Genomic DNA, 18,041 nt, shown 5'->3' with positions numbered 1-18,041 from the left:
TTTTTCTGTATGCTCTAGAAAGTTTAAGTAAATTAGTACTTTGAAGGTTCTGGAGTTGTACCTTTTCAGAGAGAAGGTCTTCAGAATCTTTCACTATCTTAAGGTTATTGCTTTATTCAGATTGCTTTTTTCATGAGTCTGTTCTGGTAGTTTGTTAGAAAATCAGTTTTACCTTAGTTTTCAATCTTACTATTGTTAAGTTATATGTAATATTATTTGATAATTAAAAACACTGTTGTGTATTTGATTGTATTCCTTTTTCTTTTCCTAATGTTTTTATTTTTCTGTGTTCTGTTTTTGCTCTTTATCAGATTGGCCCTTTTACGAATTTGCCTGTTACCCTTGTGCAGGCGACATGCAAATCTTCTCTGTATCTTTCCAATGTTAGTATATGTGCTGCTGGAGCGAGCACCAGATTGATCCTTTTAAAGAACAAGCTCTTCTTTTATTGATGAAAGTCTATTTTATATTTCTAATCATTTATTTTTTTTTTTAATTTTTGGCAATTCCTTTCTATTTTTGATAATTCCTTTCTCTTAAAATTTGTTGATGTATTTTCAACTTTTTGGCTACTTTGTTTCCTTTCAGTCTTTAATAACAAATACACTTACGGGCATTAATTTTTTCTTTCTATCATGTTTTTATATATATGTAATACTTTGATTTTGATATGTAGTATTTTCATTTTTATTATTTTTAAAATAATCTCTAATTCAGATTGATTTTCTCACTTACCCAAGGCTTTTTAATTTTCTAAATGGTTTAATGGCTTTGGTGGTGAGTGGGGTGAGGGTTATTGCTTAGTTTGTTTTGTTTTATTGAGGTACAAGAATGTGGCCTGGAAGAGTTCTTTTTGAAATTTAAGATTTTCTTTGTGGTTTAATACATGATCAGTTTTTATAAATATTACATGAAAGTGCTTTTGAAAAAGAATATTCTCTGCTGAGTATGTAGAGTTCTAAACATGTCACTTAAATCAAGTTTTTAATGTTATTATTCCAATCCACAATTTCCCTATTTGTTTTTGCTACCTAACTTGCTGTTTTCTTAGAGTTACGTGTTAAAATCTCCCCAGGGGGTGGGGTGGGGGGTGGGCATGGGGATTAGGGGAGTGGCACTGGTATATGGCAACTCTCCTTTATAGGGACCTGGGGCAAGAAGGCCAGTTGTAAAAAACCTAGAGTTGTGGGTCCCCAGACAAGGTAAGGGGGACGGAGTGAGTCCTTCCTGGGGATGCCCACAGTGATGGGTTAGTCCGGCCCATCAGGGTAGATGGTCAATTGCCTCCATTTGTTTTCCAGCAGCTGTATAATTTTTTCAGTTAGCAGTAGCTTCACCATCATCCTGGTAAGAAGGGTAAGTGGGTTCAGTTACTGAGAATATGCCTACAGTACAATGTTCCAGGGCCATACTCCTCTAGCATTACTAATGGAAGATACTGCCTTCCAGCCCCATGAGTAAGCAAGCCCGTAATTTTAAGGGCTATTTAGGATGTGGATAGTTGCTGGTAGCTTCTACCCCTAGGAACCTCTGTTTGTTTTGTTGAGCATATCTGAGGCAGCAAGATCAGGGCTAAAGTGGAATTGGTAGTTCAAAATGGTTCTCCATCAAAGGTTGTCTTCATTAAATTGAAGAAGAACAAAATGTCACACTACTTAGGGGAACTATCACATTTCACAAATATTCCTTTCTTGTCAGCTCTTAGTTACCTGGTCATTGGAAGAGATCAGAGGCATATAGCCTGAAATAATGAGCAGTATAAAATCATTTATAATTTGCTTTGAAATGAGTTTCTTTAGATATTGGAACATGAGTGTTTCAAGTCTTTGTCAATTTGTAGAATTTGATACTGCCTACAATATAGAATCACTGTGAAAATATGCATGAATAATTAGGGGTGAGAGGTAGGATAGTGTTTTACTTTTTCCTTTCTGTGTCCCTGCTTAGAGTTTCTCTGACTAGAACCTTACGGTTTAAGTAAAAAGTAAAATTTGACACAATAAAAATGTCAGTTTAAAGATCTTTTGTCTGTGTTTGATGTTTGAAGGAAACTGAAACCATGTGTGAATCCAGCAAGGGACCTAAGAAGTATAGGTGATAAAATGAAAGTAAGATTTGTTGTGGATAATCAATCTGTAATAAAAGATCAGACAGTGAATTAATTATCAATATGTTACCTTTTGGTATTAATTTACAGAAATTAGTTTTGGGGGGCTTATTGTTTCCTTCTTGTCACTCTTGAGTCTTTGAGATACATAAAGTTAGTGTTTAAAACTTAGAAATGAGCCAATTTTTCATATTTTAAAATGTTTGAAGTGTTGCTTATGTTAATGTTTTCATATAACTTTTTTTTTATTGACATCATATTTATAACTCTCTACAGCTATTCATTAGAACACACAGTCCAGTTTCTAAACTGCGTTCTTGAAGGAGACCCTGTGAAAACAGTTGTAGCGCAAGAGTTTGTTCATCAAAATGAGAATGTCACTTCTCATGCTACACAGAAGTCTAAGGAGAAAAAGGTATAGAGTTACTTATTTTTTATTATAAAGTAAATAATTTCATATGAAAATGTAATTGGTTTGTTGATGTAATTTAATGATTATTTCTCACATTTTAACTAGATTGGAAATTTAACCACCAGTAGCATATTTCATTTAGGTGGGATATCTGTTTAAAATAATGAATTTGTAGCCGATTATGATTTTTTTTATTCAGTGTCATTGTGTATGGTAAGCACTTGAATTTCTATAACTTTCTGTATAGACTCTACACAGTAGCATATGGGGCTTAATTGAATAATGGTGGGGTGGTGCTATGGTGGGTTTTAGGATGTAAATATGTTAAATATCTAGGCAGAAAATTTTAACTATTTGAGAATCTGCCAAATTTTTATCCAAAGTGGCTCTACCATTTTATGTTTCCACCAGCAATGTATGAGGGTTACAATTTACCCACATCATCTCTGACACTTGTTAATATCTGTCTTTTTGATTATAGCCATCTTAGTGGCTGTGAAGTTGTCCTAAGGGTACATGGGATTTGTTTTAATCAGATATGGTAAGATACCTAGACATGGAAATGTTATGAAGGAAGAAATTTATTATACTCACAGATCTCTAGAAACAGGAGGCATGGCCTGCCATCCAGGGCCACCTGGAGAAGAACCAGGGTCAGTCAGGAGACAGGGAGCAGAGTGGAAATGTGGGCAAGAGCCTTTTTTGTGGTTTCTGTGGGGAGGAATAGGTGAGGCAGGGTAAACAGGTTTAAGATTGGCTAGTTTGAACAGTTTCAGCGGGCTCTGGGGAGTAGGAACTGTCCCTGGTGTTCTGGTATCTGGCATGGGTGATTAGACAATGTGGATGGTGACCCTGAGGTTGAGAACCCCATAAAGGAAGTAGTTGAGGGTATGAACTCTAGGTTGGTGGGTTTACATATGTAAGGTATGCTAGCAGATGAGTTGTTTGCTATCTCTCAGAATTGGCTAACCCCAGGGTTGGGGGTACTGCCTCTCTAGGGGTTAGCAAGGCCCTAGATGTCAAAGCATCAGAAAACAGGAAATAAAAGAAATGGTTAATAAAGAATCTCCTTGTCATTTTGATCTGCACTAGTCTTCAGGGAAGACTAGTGATGTTGAACACTTTTTCATGTGCTTATTGGACATTTGTATATCTTCTTTGAAGAAATGTCTATTTATATTCCTTGCCCATTAAAAAAAGTTTTTTTATTTTTGAGTTGTATGAGTTCTTTATATAGTCTAGATACGAGTCCCTTACCAGACATATGATTTGTAAAATTTCTCCCATGTTGAGGGTTGTCTTTTTGCTCTTGATGGTGTCTTTTATTTGAAGCACAAGAGTTTTAATTTTGATGATGTGCAGTTTATCTTTTTTTCTTTTGTTGCTTGTACTTTTGGTGTCATTTAAGAAACCCTTGCCTAATCCAAGGTCATGAAGTGTTTTTGTTTTTCATGTTATATAGTAATTTTTTTGTTGTTTGTTTTTATATTTTCTTCTAAAATATAGTTTTATAGTTTTAGTGCTTGTCATGTTTAGATCTTTGATCCATTTTGAGTTAATTCTTTAAAAAAATTTCTTTTAATGTTTATTTTTGAGAGGGGAGGGAGGGAGAGAAAGAGAGAGAGACTGAGCGTGATCAGGGGAGGGGCAGAGAGACACACACACACACACACACACACACACACACACACACACACTCACACAGATTCTGAAGCAGGCTCCAAGCTCTGAGCTGTCAGCACAGAGCCTGATGTGGAGCTTGAACTCACGAAATGTGAGATCATGACCTGAGCCGAAGTCGAATACTTAACCAACTGAACCACCCAGGCTCCCCTGAGTTAATTTTGTATATGGTGTATGTAGATAGGTATCCAAGTTCATTCTTTTGCATGCAGATATCCAGTTGTCACAGCACCGCTTGTAGCAAAGATTGTTCTTGCCCCATTTAATTTTCTTAGCACCCTAGTTGAAAATGAATTGACTATAAGTTTATTGCTAGACTGTCATTTCTGTTCCATTGATCTGTATGTCTGTCATCATACCAGTTTCACACCGCCTTGATTACTGTAGGTTAGTAGTTAAGATTTAAATAGGGAAATGTGAGTTTCCAACTGTGTTCTTTTCTCAAGATTGTTTTGCCTCTTCTGGTCCCTTTGTAGTTCTCAACTTGCCATTTTCTGCAAAGAGGGTTTTGTTTTGTTTTGTTTTTTTGTTTTTGTTTTTTTTTTTTTAGTTTATTTATTTATTATTTTTAGTAATCTCTACACCCAATATGGGGCTTGAATTTATGACCCTCTTATCAAGAGCATGCTCTTCCAACTGAGCCAGCTGGAATTTTTATGTGAAATGTATTGAGTCTGTAGATTAACTTGAGGTGTATTGCCAGCTTAACAATATTGTGTTCAGTCCATGAACATGGAGTATCTTTCAATTTACTTAGGTCTTAATTTCTTCAACATTGTATTGTAGTTTTGAGTGTAAATTTTGCATGTGTTTTGTTAAATTTATTTCTAAGTTACTTTATTCTTTTTGATGCAGTTATAAATTAAGTTGTTTTCTTAATTTTATTTTTGGATTGAACATTATAAGTGCATAGAAATATAATTGATTTTGTATATAAATTTTGTGTTAGCTTCAGGCTTTTTTTTTTATCATCTATTATTCTTATTAATTAAGACCACCAGGGATAACTTGTGTTCAATATATCACCATCACTTTATTGATATATAGGATTCAGTTAATTTTTGTATTCATGTGATCTGTTAGTGCTAAACATGCCTGTGTTCATCATGGATAGATAGGTATAGTATTTCATAAGATGCAGAGAGGATACAAGTTGATGATGAGACTGTCAAGGCCAAGTGGGAATGAAGATTATTTCTTCTTTCTCCTGATAATAGAGCAAGGGACTTTGGGTCATTATGGTGATAGAGGAGGTGATGAGAAGAAGGTGTGCCTGCTCAAAATGGCAGATGTTCAAATAAGAAAAGTAGATTTTGTGAGTTATGTAGACATTGGCCAAAAGGTAGACTTTAAGTTATTCTGAGGATTATTCTTAGCTTTTTTTCACAAAATATAGGCAGGTATCATAATGCTGATAAAAATACGTTAACATTTGTGAGCAGAATACTCTGTCTTTGATATCCTAGGACCCGAAGGGACCACAGATACTAAAGGGGAGTATCCTGGTATCGGTAATATTTTGGCTTATCTATTTTCAAGGAACTAACATTTAAAACTGTGTTTTATTAATACTACTATTTTTCCTTTTACCCTTTAATAAAATTTATAAGTTTGTTAACCATGGGAGATGGTTTTGGTATTATAGTACATAAGTGGCACTAATGAGGTGAATTCTTAGGAAGCATATATTTCACTTGACCCTTGTTAATGAGGTTATAATAAACCATATCAGTATGAAGTGGATATAAAAAAATCATAGTTTTATTTTGAAAAAGGGTAGCTATTTGAGAAAATATCTCTCATTATATACTGTTTTTTTTTCTTTTTAAAAGAATAAGAAATAAAGGGTCTCTTCCCAGAGAACCAAATGTGATTTGCATTTTTTAGTATGAACACCAACAGAGACTCTAATGCTATGAAACATTTATGTTCATACTGTAAGCACTGTGGCTTTTCAAAAGTCATGGAAAGCATTTTTATTAACCCCTCTTTTAAAATGTTTGATTTTTACCAGAGATTCAAGCCATCTACTCATGGAATATTTAAACATTAATATGAAACAAGCTTGTGATTAAGTACGGGCAAGAGTGACAAAAGGATGTGTGTGGGTCCTATGAATATTCTGATGTGAGAGAGAGCCTTGTGTTCTTTCATAAAATAAGTTGGGTATTTGTTGTAAAAGTAAATCAACTGTGTATTTACAGATTTTTGACTTCGGTAATGAGTTGGAGGATGATGATATCTTTATTCTTTAACTTGTTTTAAACCTCTAGAATTCTAGGGGCTAAATAAGCAAAGTGTAATGAATAAAAAGAATATACAGTCAATTACTATATTTTAGACCAGTTTCCCCCCACCCCCCAACCTTTTGTGACTTCTGACTCTACTCACAGGCAGGAAATTTGAAAAAATGGTCAATTGGTAATATGTGTGTTATATAATATATACATATAATTTAAATGTAATATTTAATATGTATTAAATGATATTACCTTAAAAAATTAAAGTGGCATTTTCTTAAAGATTGTAGAGTACCTTATAATTATAATCTTTGATAATATTTCTAATTTAATGACAATTTTCAGTTTTTAGAAATTTAACGTATACCATTTAATTTACTTTCAGTTATATCAGAAAAGCATGATTTGTTTAAGATATTGAAGATTATATTTTTGGGGGGGATTTTGGGATTGAGTTTATATAAAATGTTCATTAAATTACTTCGTATGGCACCTGATACTTGGAATTCTTTTAAGCTTTTAAAAAAATCCATTTAAACTATAATAATTAATCCCCACTCCTGCCCCCCAGTGACACACTAAGAAACATAGATCCCTGTTTGCGAGCAGTTGTCTGCAAATAGCACTTTAAAGTATGTGACACATGAAAAACCAAACTGGACATAGAAGTCACTATATTTTGCTGTTTTTTAAACACTGACTTTTGATATTTTAGACACATCTTCAGAAACATGCAATTTTCTATTTGGTGGGGAGTATTTGAGGCATAATTATTTTCAGTACTTTGTGTTTTAGAGTTACTTTTGCTTGTATAATTTAAGGGTGTATTTTGGATGACAATTACTTGATAGATGATTTTTCAAAAGGCTCAGAAGTCAACACTACCATAGTGGCTAGTTGGTAGTGACCTGCCCCATAAACCTACTTATAATATTTTTTTTTTTAATTTTTTTTCAACGTTTTTTATTTATTTTTGGGACAGAGAGAGACAGAGCATGAACGGGGGAGGGGCAGAGAGAGAGGGAGACACAGAATCGGAAACAGGCTCCAGGCTCTGAGCCATCAGCCCAGAGCCTGACGCGGGGCTCGAACTCACGGACCGCGAGATCGTGACCTGGCTGAAGTCGGACGCTTAACCGACTGCGCCACCCAGGCGCCCCAAACCTACTTATAATTTTTATTGTTAGCTATGGTCACTCTATATGCCCTTCTGTTTTAAAAAGAATACTATTTAGTTATTTTATTGATTGTTTTTTAAAACACATAAATTGAAATATGCCATTACTACCTTCAATGATTAGACTTTTTGAATGGGTTTACAAACTAGAATTTGGTAAATTTTGCATTTGATAAATGAGTGTTATTCTTTGAATAGTGTGTGTTTTCTCTTTTGGCTTGATTTTGTGACCTAATTATATTTTGATAATTTTAGAGAACTTTTCAACATCTTCTAAGATAAGAGTGGTTAAAGGAGAGGTACCCTATAGCATGAAAAAATGATAGCCACGAAATGCATGACTTACTAGGTAGACTCTGGGGAGAGTCTGTTTTCTGAGAAGAAAGACAAAAAATGATAGAGGGGCGCCTGGCTGGCTCAGTTAGTAGAGCATGCAACTCTTGATCTCAGAGTTGTGGGTTAGAGCCCCACTTTGGGTATAGAGATTACTTAAAATTAAAATCTTAAAAAAAAATAGTAGAGCCCAATTTTCACATACATTTTCTGAAGGTAAAGCCTGTATTTTTCTACTTTCTTTGTATTTTACTCATTGTGTAACATCTTACAGGCCAAGAAATCGAAAGAGACTGAAGATACACCAAGTGAACCATCTTTCCAGGATTTTGAGTATCCAGAGTATAATGACTACAGGGCAGAAGCTTTCCTTCATCAACAGAAGAGAATGGAATGCTACAGCAAAGCAAAAGAAGCTTACCGGATGGGGAAAAAACACGTTGCCACGTTTTATGCCCAGCAGGTAAAAAGGAAAACTGATTACTGTTTCTTTCTTTGTCCCTTACGATGTCTGAATAATCTTAAAGCAGGTGATACTCGTATTGTGACTAGATCAAGTTATTCTGGGGAATGTAGATTATATAGGTGACATAAGGTATCCTGATATATAAGATGGTTCTGAGAATTATGTCTCCTTTGAAATGCTCAATTTCTGTGGTTCCTTTTGCATTTATGACTTACATGAATTACTTTTTATTCTGACAGTCCATATTTTCTTTTAGGTTAAATTCTGTCATTCAGTACTACTTCTAAACAGATACAGGTTTTCTGAAGGAAAGACAGCAGAATGTTAATATTGACCACCTCAGGGTGGAATTACAGAGACCTTGTGCTTTCTATCATGTTTGAATTTTTAGTAATGTTATCACTTAAAAAAATTTTTCTTTAATTTTTATTTATTTTTGAGAGACAGAGAGAGAAAGCGAGCAGGGGAGGGACAGAGAGAGGGAGACACAGAATCTGAAGCAGGCTCCAGGCTCTGACCTGTCAGCACAGAGCCTGATGCGGGGCTTGAACCCGCAGACCATGAGCTCATGAACTGAGCTGAAGTTGGACACTTAACCGACTGAGCCATCCAGGCATCTCAGTAATGTATCACTTTTATGGTCTGAAAAAGAAAGTTACATTAATATCTTTCAGGGAAGTAAAATTTCTACTCAGGCTTATTGGACATGGTATTACAAGAAACCTGTCTGATTTCCTTTTTAGCTTTGTGGTTCCATATGGCTTGCTTTTTGTTTTGTGATTGTGTAAAGAAAGACATCAAACTGGTATAACCGCATGAGTCCCAATAACAAACCTTGAGAGATGGCTTCAGGGGTAACCACAGGGTGTTGAAAGGGATGAGGCCAGGATTATCAAAGGATAAACTAATGGATTCCTTCTTGAGAAGGGTTTATTTAAGTTTTCCTCATCTATGATTTTTGGATCAGGAAATATGTTAGAATTGATGATTTAATATTGTAAGAAATATGTTATTAATTCACTGAAATTCACCTAAACTGTGGTGCATTCTTGCATATTAGCCTACTGCATTATTTAAAATTTTAGATTTGCTGTTCTCTTTTTTGTTCTGCATTTTATTTGGGACAATTTTTGTTTCCTCATTGCCTTCTAAGTAGCAAATATAAAAAGTGTTTACTGGTGATCTTTTTATAATTAAAGGGTAGTCTCCATGAGCAGAAGATGAAAGAAGCCAATCACCTTGCTGCTGTGGAGATCTTTGAGAAAGTCAATGCCTCCTTGCTGCCACAGAACGTTTTAGACCTCCATGGGCTGCATGTGGATGAAGCTATAGAACATTTGATGACAGTTTTACAGCAGAAAACTGAAGGTAGGACTGTGGTAATGACAAATTATCAGTAGAAAATATGTTTTTGCTTATATTGGTAAATTTACCAATTCAGGAGAATCTGAATTTTCAGGCTCAGGATATCTGTGTCATAGTTATAGATGTTTGTATTAGGTTCATTCTTCACATTCTTCAAGGGGACGTTCTTGGAAAAGAATCCTCATTAGCCTGGTCATTAACATTTTGTTTTTATTTTCCTATTTTATTTATTTTTTATTAAAAAAAATTTTTTTTTTAACGTTTATTTATTTTTGAGACAGAGAGAGACAGAGCATGAACAGGGGAGGGTCAGAGAGAGAGGGAGACACAGAATTTGAAATAGGCTCCAGGCTCTGAGAGGTCAGCACAGGGCCTGACACGGGGCTCGAACTCACAGACCGTGAGATCATGACCTGAGCCAAAGTCGGACGCTTAACCGACTGAGCCACCCAGGTGCCCCTTTATTTTCCTATTTTAGTTATATTTGTATTCTCTTGTTGTATTTATTAAAGAGAGGGCATGGTGTAGAGAACAAACCAAGGGTTGATGGAGGGAAGGTGGGCAGAGGATGGGCTAAATGGGTGATGGGCATTAAGGAGGGTACTTGTGATGAGCACTGGGGGTTATATGTAAGTGATGAGTCACTGATTTCTACTCCTGAAACCAATATTACATGATATGTTTACTAACTAGAATTTAAATAAAAATTTGAAAAAAAAATAAAGGGAGAGCATGGTATAATCTGGGAATCTTCTGTGACTTATAAATGAGACTTTTAAGGAATATCATACATCTTTATTCAGTAGACGTTTATTAAAGCTAATAGATGTTAGATGTCACTTGTTCAGTAGATATTTAATAAAATGCAGAAATAAGGTGTGAGGATTTTTACAGAATTATCACAAAAGGCAGACTTTCTGAGTGCATTACGGAAGTGCTCCCTCTCTCTCCCTTTCTGCTTGTATATGTCTTTGCAGGTCATGGAAAGGACACTACCTGCTTCTTCTCTAAATTCTACCTCTTCCCAGGGCTTTGGATAAGGATCTTTTTCCATCCAGTATCATGTACTTCATATACATTAACATATCTTGTTTCTTTTTCATTATCAGATGGTAGCACTTAGAACTAAGTTCAGTCTGTTTTAGTTCCCCCATGCTCTAATACTAGAAGTCATCTCCTTTACCACTACTAGAGTAGTTTTGTCTTTGTCTTTATCTTCCATTTTATTGTGGAGACATGGAGTCCCATGCTTCAGCTGTGACCCTGTAGCTCCATAATCCTGCCTGTTATTAATAGTTGTATTGTTCTGGTTAATATATATATGAAGGCTTTAAACTATACTTTATATAGGTTTATCAATTCAACATGTATTATTTATAATTAATTAAATACTTGATTAAATATGACTGATGCAGAGGTTGAAAACTGATCTGTTTACCATGAACACCATGTTGAAATACTTGCAGTAATGTAATAAAACACTTGCATGCCCATGAATCTAAGTGAGTGATAATATTTTACCATATATACTTCATATTTTATTTTTATTCTCCCCTTTGTATTCTTCCCAGACTTTTTTTTTAAGATTTTATTTTTTTAAGTAATCTGTATACCCAACGTGGGGTTTGGACCCACAACCCTGAGATCAAGAGTTGAATGCTCTACCGACTGAGTCAGCCAGGCACCCCTATTCTTCCCAATTGTTTTCTCTTTCTTCCTTCTCTTTCTAGTGGAAATCAACATCTTTCAGGTTGGTTCCTAACTAGTTTTTAAAAATAAGTACTTTACTATATGTATTTTCATCAATAATCAGTCTGTAGTATTTCTTTTGTGCATTTAAAAAAATGAATGTACGTGATTTCACACTATACTTTTCAATCAAGCCATTTGTTTTCACCCAGTACAGTTTTCAAGATACACTTATGTTGATGGTCTGATTTTTTTTCTTGTAACTGCTGTACAGTATTCAAGTGTCATGTCATAATGTATCCATTTCTCTACTCACAGGCATGTAGTTATAATGTCACAATATCAACATATCAACATGTGTACTCTCACTGCTATCTTCTTTCCTGGCTTTTTATACTGAAAAATTAAGAACCCATAGAGGAGTTGAAGTAATTGTATAATAAAAATTCATATATCTTTTACCTAGATCGATCAGTTGTTAACATTTGGCCATATTGCCTAATGTCTTTAAAATTGCTTTTTGCTGAACCATTTGAAAAAAATTTTTTTAATGTTTTATTTATTTTTGAGACAGAGAGAGACAGAGCATGAACAGGGGAGGGGCAGAGAGAGAGGGAGACACAGAATCTGAAGCAGGCTCCAGGCTCTGAGCTGTCAGCACAGAGCCCGACGCAGGGCTCGAACTCACAGACTGAGATCATGACCTGAGCTGAAGTCGGACGCTTAACCAACTGAGCCACCCAGGAGCCCCTTGCTGAACCATTTGGAAATAAAATGTTAAACATTGTGGTACCTTACCTCTATATACCTCAGCATGTTTATCTCTCAGAAACAAATCCATTCTACATAATTGCAGTACCATTGTCACTTTTAAGATATTTAACATTGTTATAATATTGTCTGGCATACAGGCCACATTCACATTTCTCCAGTGTATGGAAATGTCTTGTTTAGCTGTGCCATTTTTTCCCTCTCAACTCAGGATCCAGTCAGACATCACATTCTCCAGTTGACTGTCCCATGGCTGTAGCCTTCAGAATGTAGAAATAGTTCCGGGATGCCTGGCTGACTCAGTTGTAGAGTGTGACCCTTGATCTCAGGGTTGTGAATTCAAGCCCCACATTGGATGTAGAGATTACTTAATATATATATATATATATAAATAGTTCCTCAGCCTATTTTTTTCTTCTGTGTTATTGACATTTTTGAAGACTCCAAGCCTTTGGTAGATTGACCTACAATTTTAATTTCTCTGATTGTTTCCTCCATGATTAGATTTAGTTAAAGATTTTTTTTTTTTTTTGGTAAAAAATGCTGCATAGGTGATGTTAGGTCATCCTTGGTGAACATATCAGGAGACATAATATGGTCAGATTGCCCCATTATTGATGATGTTAAGTTTGATTTCTTAGCTGAGGTGGGACTCTGTTAGGTTTCTCTATGTAAATGTATCTTTTCTTTCTTTATAATTAACTAGTAATTTTTTGGCAATTGATACTTTGCAACTATGTGAATAACTATTCTCTTGCAATATTTCACCTAGTAATTTTAGCCTCCATTGATGATGCTTGACTGAATCAATTATTATATTGGTGGTTGGATAATGGTGTTTTAGAATCTGTGTTTGTACTATGTCTATTAGACATTCTTTGGTAAAGTAAAGAATTCTCCTCCTCTAGTTGTTTTTTAAATAGAATTTTGGAAATCTTTGAGAAAATCTAGAAAACAATAATAAAGATTTGAAAAGAGAAAATTTAAGAGCATTTTAAATATATTATTTAGTCTGGAGGAAAAAACTTACGTAGTATTATAAGAGAATACTCTGTCTATAGAGGGTGAATACATCATTTACTCAATAAAAATTTGATTATTGTATATTCTAGGCATCAAGAATAAAGCAGTGAAAAAGATACACAGTCCCTATTTTTATGGGGTTTGGTGTCTAGTAGGGTAGATGACAGTGAGCAAATAGTTACATAATAATAAGCACCGTGATAAGAGAGTATAGGTTGCCATGTTTCATTTAGCATAAACGCCTAAATCCCTATGTAATCTGTTCCTTGCCTGCCTCCCTATTCTCATCTTATGTTTTGCTCCTCTTTCTGTTTTATCTACACTGTCATTTCTTGCCATCTAGGCTTCCCATTAATAGCTTCTTGCAGTACTCCTGTGTACCACAGTATTTATAAAAAGCTTATTATATAGTTGAATATTAAAATCTGTCTTTATGGCCAGGAATTGAGTCAGCAATGATTATTGAATCATCATTGTTTATAGAACCTTTCATTCAACACCCAACAGCAACTTTTAAATAAATGATTGAATAAAGGGTAAGCATTCCTTTCATTTCATATATGAGGAAATTAATAATTTGAAAAGTTTAGTAAAATGGAAAATAATAAGTGTTGGTAAGGATGTGGAGAATTGGAACCCTTTATATTGCTAGTGGGAGTATTAAATGGTACAGCCACAGTGGAAAAGGTTGGCATTCCTCAAAAGATTAAACACAGAGTTACCATATGACCTAGCAGTTCTAGTTATGTATACAAGAAAATTGAAAACACAGTTTATCCACACGCAGACTTGTACATGAATGTTCATAATAGCCGAAAAATGGAAACAACCAGATGTCCATCAACTGATGAAAGGACAAACAAAATTTGGTATATCCATACGATGGAATATTATTCAGCCACAAAAAGGAGTCAGGTAGTGATACATGCTACAACATGGATGAACCTTGTAAACATGCTTTGTGAAAGAAGCCAGGTACAAAAGGGCCACTTTATTATATGGTTCCCATTTATATGAAATGTTCACAATAGACAAACCAATAGAAACAAAGTATATTAGTGGTTACTGTGGCTAGAAAGTAGGGACTGGGGAGTAACTGCTAACAAGTACAGAATTTCTGAGACAATGGAGTGTTCTGGAATTAGTATTGATAGTTGAACAGTGTTTTGATATACTAAAATCCACTGAATTATACATTTTAAAATCATGAATTTTATGTTTTATGAATTATATCTCAATTAAAAAAATTACAAGAAAAAAAAGAGCTAAATAACTTGTATAAGGTGATGCTTGGTCAGACCCAATATACAAATCCTTTCTGAAGCCAGGCCCACTGTTGTGCATGTTGACACCTGTGGTAGTCTGTAGGTACTGTTAGTCACCACTAGATGGTAGTATTGTTGAACAGAAATGTATCCAGGGGAAAATCTGTGATTCTGCCCTCCACTGCTTTTAGTTATAAAAGATGATTGTCAAACTTGGGGATGAACAACAACAAAAAAGATACCTGACCCTTAAATGCCTTCTGATTAGAATATACATCACTACCACCAATGATGTTTTTACTACTTTATAGGGATTTACAGGGAACAGAGGAACAGGTTAAATGGCACCATGGGGATACAATCAACAATATTTAGACTGTAAAAATCTAGGATAAATGATCCAAGTTTTTCAACCAGTTGTAGAGAAAAGCCCAGGGGGAGGGGGAACATTTAGATTAAAAGTTACTTCAGAGATATATCAACCAAATGCAATGTGTGGTCTTGTTGCCCTGATTTAAGTAAGCCACTGTAAAACCATTTTTTTGAGGGAGACTTTCAGCCATTTTTAGAAACATGATATTAAGGAACTGTTTTTAAGATGTGATGGTAGTATCGTGGTTCTTTTTATTTTGTAAGAGTCCTTTTTGAAATATATAATGAAATATTTACAGTAGAAATGGTAAGAAATTTGAGATAGGCTTAAAAATGAGTTAAGTAGTTTTTTTTAAAGGTGATAAGTGACAGGAATAGCCTGAAATTTGGGGACCTAAACATATACCTGAATTCATGCAACAAACATCCTTTGAACACCTACTTTATTTGAAGCATGTGATTCAACTGTTGAACATTTTCAGAGCAGAGAATTTAAAAATGAAGTGTTATGGGGTGCTTGGGTGGCTCAGTTGGTTGAGTGTCTGACTCTTGATTTTGGCTCAGGTAAATGATCTCATGGTTCAAGGGAGTGAGCCCTGCATCTGGCTCTGTGTTGACTGTATGGGGCCTGCTTGGGATTCTCTCTCTCCCTGTCTCTCTGCCCCTCTGTCACTCACACTTACTCTCAAAATAAATAAACATTAAAAATATATAAATAAAAACGAGGTGTTATACATGACTGCCCTGATAAGGGGAGCAGCGGTGAAGGAATGATGAGAGTGACTTATGGATAGTTAAGATATCTAAGGTTTCTTTTAAGTAAACTTTGTAATGTCACATCTATAAAGAACAATGTACAGGTAATAATTATATAGCATAAAAACTTTTTTACAAAGTGAATACCCTGTGTAGCCAGCACCCAGGAAGAGTTGAATTTTGAACAAAATATTGCTTGAAATAATGGGTAATGGACTAGTGTAGAAATAGAGATCTTAAGCAAAGAAGGAATTAGAAATATAAGCAACATACCCTCTTAAAATTCCAGGCTAAATATTGCCTTGGAGATGTGAGACTTGAAAAACTGTTTGTGGATCTGCTGGAGTCTTAGGGCAACTTAGTGAGCAGAATATAGAATATTTATATTATATATATATATATATATATATATATATATGTATCTTTTATGCTAATGATCAAAACTTGTGCTATTTATCACAAAGGAAGAAGATATTTAGTTCATTAAATCAACTCATTATTAACAGAGTTTTTGTTACTTTATTGCAGGAGTTATTGACTTTCAGGCTTTATGTACTTAATTTTCACAAAATCCTATCCAAAGCAAGAGCTACATTCTTGTAAGAGTCCTAGATTCATTTGATATTTAAAAATCATCTCTTTGGAAGAGTTTCTTCTTTTCTTCTTCTTTTTTTTTTTTTTAAAGTTTTATTTATTTATTTTTTAGTAATCTCTACACCCAATGTGGGGCTCAAACTCATGACCCTGAGATTGAGAGTTGCATGCTCTTCCGACTGAGCCAGGCAGGTGCCTTTGGAAGAGTTTCTTTTTTTTTTTTTTTTTTTTAAATTTTTTTTTTTTTCAACGTTTATTTATTTTTGGGACAGAGAGAGACAGAGCATGAACGGGGGAGGGGCAGAGAGAGAGGGAGACACAGAATCGGAAACAGGCTCCAGGCTCTGAGCCATCAGCCCAGAGCCCGACGCAGGGCTCGAACTCACGGACCGCGAGATCGTGACCTGGCTGAAGTCGGACACTTAACCGACTGCGCCACCCAGGCGCCCCGTGGAAGAGTTTCTTAACAATTGTCTATCTTTAACAGTAAGACTATAGTCCATGCTGTAATTAGTGGATTTGCTAACAGCGATTCCTGAAGGGTGATATCCTATAAAGTAGTTGCTTTAGATCCCATTTTACTGATAAGGAAACAGACACACATAGGCAAGTAACTTGTCCATTGTCATACTGCCCCAGTCATTTGGTGGCAGAGCTCTTAATCAGACCAAAGCTGGCTGGCTGGCTTCAGAGTATTTAATTAAAAGGGTCATTGTGAAGATTCTTAGTTAATAAATATAAGTAGCTTAAAGCAATTCCTGACTCCAACTATGTAATAATTGTTAGATGTCATTAATATTACTATTGTCATTATCATTATTTTAGAGAGAAATTCTGGTAGCACATAGAAATCTCCCTCCCCACAGGGGAAGAAATTTCACTTATGTTTAGGCAGATGAATTGCTTTGAGTCTTCCATACTTAAACAATGTAGATGAAATATCCATTTAAAAACATCAATTTTGGTGCTTTTTGAAGTTATAAATCTGTAAATCCCCATGAAAGTAATTTTATATGTATTTGAGTAGTTAAAGCTTGTTTTCTATTGAGAATGTAAGACAAATGAATTTTAACTGGTCCAATTCCTGTTGTAACAGAATTTAAGCAGAATGGTGGTAAGTCCTATCTCTCTGTGATTACGGGGAGAGGAAACCACAGCCAAGGAGGAGTTGCTCGCATCAAACCAGCCGTCATTAAATACCTCACAAGCCATAGCTTCAGGTGAGTAGAGATTTCTGTTATTGATAATGGCAATGTCCATATACAGATAATAAACACTAATAGTATGCTCAAATGAGTTATTAGAATAGTTAACTAAATTTAACCATCTGATATTAGCCACAAATTCATGCTTAAATTATAACTTTTCCTGCTGGTCTTAATGATATTCAGAAAACCAGAAATGAAGGAAAAATACATTTTGTTTTTGAAGTAATCATCTGATAAAACTGTTTCATAAATTTAAAATCTAACAGAAAGTAATATGATTGTGTTTCTTTGATAATGTATTATTCAAGATAATTAGATTATGTGTATCATCGTCTAAGGTTGCTAATTATTTATTTGAAAGGATATACATATTTGTGGATTTTGGAAGGAATTTCTGCTGAAATGTGGTTATAATGGATTTGTTTAAACTTTAGCAGAAATACTCCAGTCAGTATGAATTTATACATCTTCATAAATTAAATGCCATTAATAATCTTAGCTGTGACAAACATGAAATGAACTTTTTATTGATTATTATTCAGTAACAGAAAATGACAAGAGAAGTCTAAGAAGAAAGATC

At 34.7% G+C, this 18,041-nt stretch overlaps 1 protein-coding gene and 1 non-coding gene across 7 annotated transcripts in view; one reads left to right on the top strand and one right to left on the bottom strand.

Annotated features, from left to right (window-relative positions):
• The window catches only part of N4BP2 (NEDD4 binding protein 2), a 77,168-nt gene that overhangs the window by 51,200 nt on the left and 7,927 nt on the right, over positions 1–18,041 (top strand). For all 6 annotated transcript variants that reach the window (XM_040485268.1, XM_040485238.1, XM_040485276.1 and 3 more), the window contains 4 exons: positions 2,384–2,522; positions 8,227–8,415; positions 9,618–9,786; positions 17,350–17,473. In XM_040485268.1, the coding sequence (XP_040341202.1) occupies positions 2,384–2,522; positions 8,227–8,415; positions 9,618–9,786; positions 17,350–17,473 (621 nt within the window). The remainder of the gene's footprint in view (positions 1–2,383; positions 2,523–8,226; positions 8,416–9,617; positions 9,787–17,349; positions 17,474–18,041) is intronic.
• On the bottom strand, positions 306–412 carry LOC121040245 (U6 spliceosomal RNA). The gene has a single exon (XR_005795204.1). It is a non-coding gene; the product is annotated as a U6 spliceosomal RNA (small nuclear RNA).

Source organism: Herpailurus yagouaroundi, unplaced genomic scaffold, assembly GCF_014898765.1.
Source record: "Herpailurus yagouaroundi ecotype Mexico unplaced genomic scaffold, PumYag 28, whole genome shotgun sequence".
Taxonomy (NCBI): domain Eukaryota; kingdom Metazoa; phylum Chordata; class Mammalia; order Carnivora; family Felidae; genus Herpailurus; species Herpailurus yagouaroundi.
Note: the sequence above shows the minus strand (reverse complement) of the source record. Positions and strands in the feature narration are given on the sequence as shown.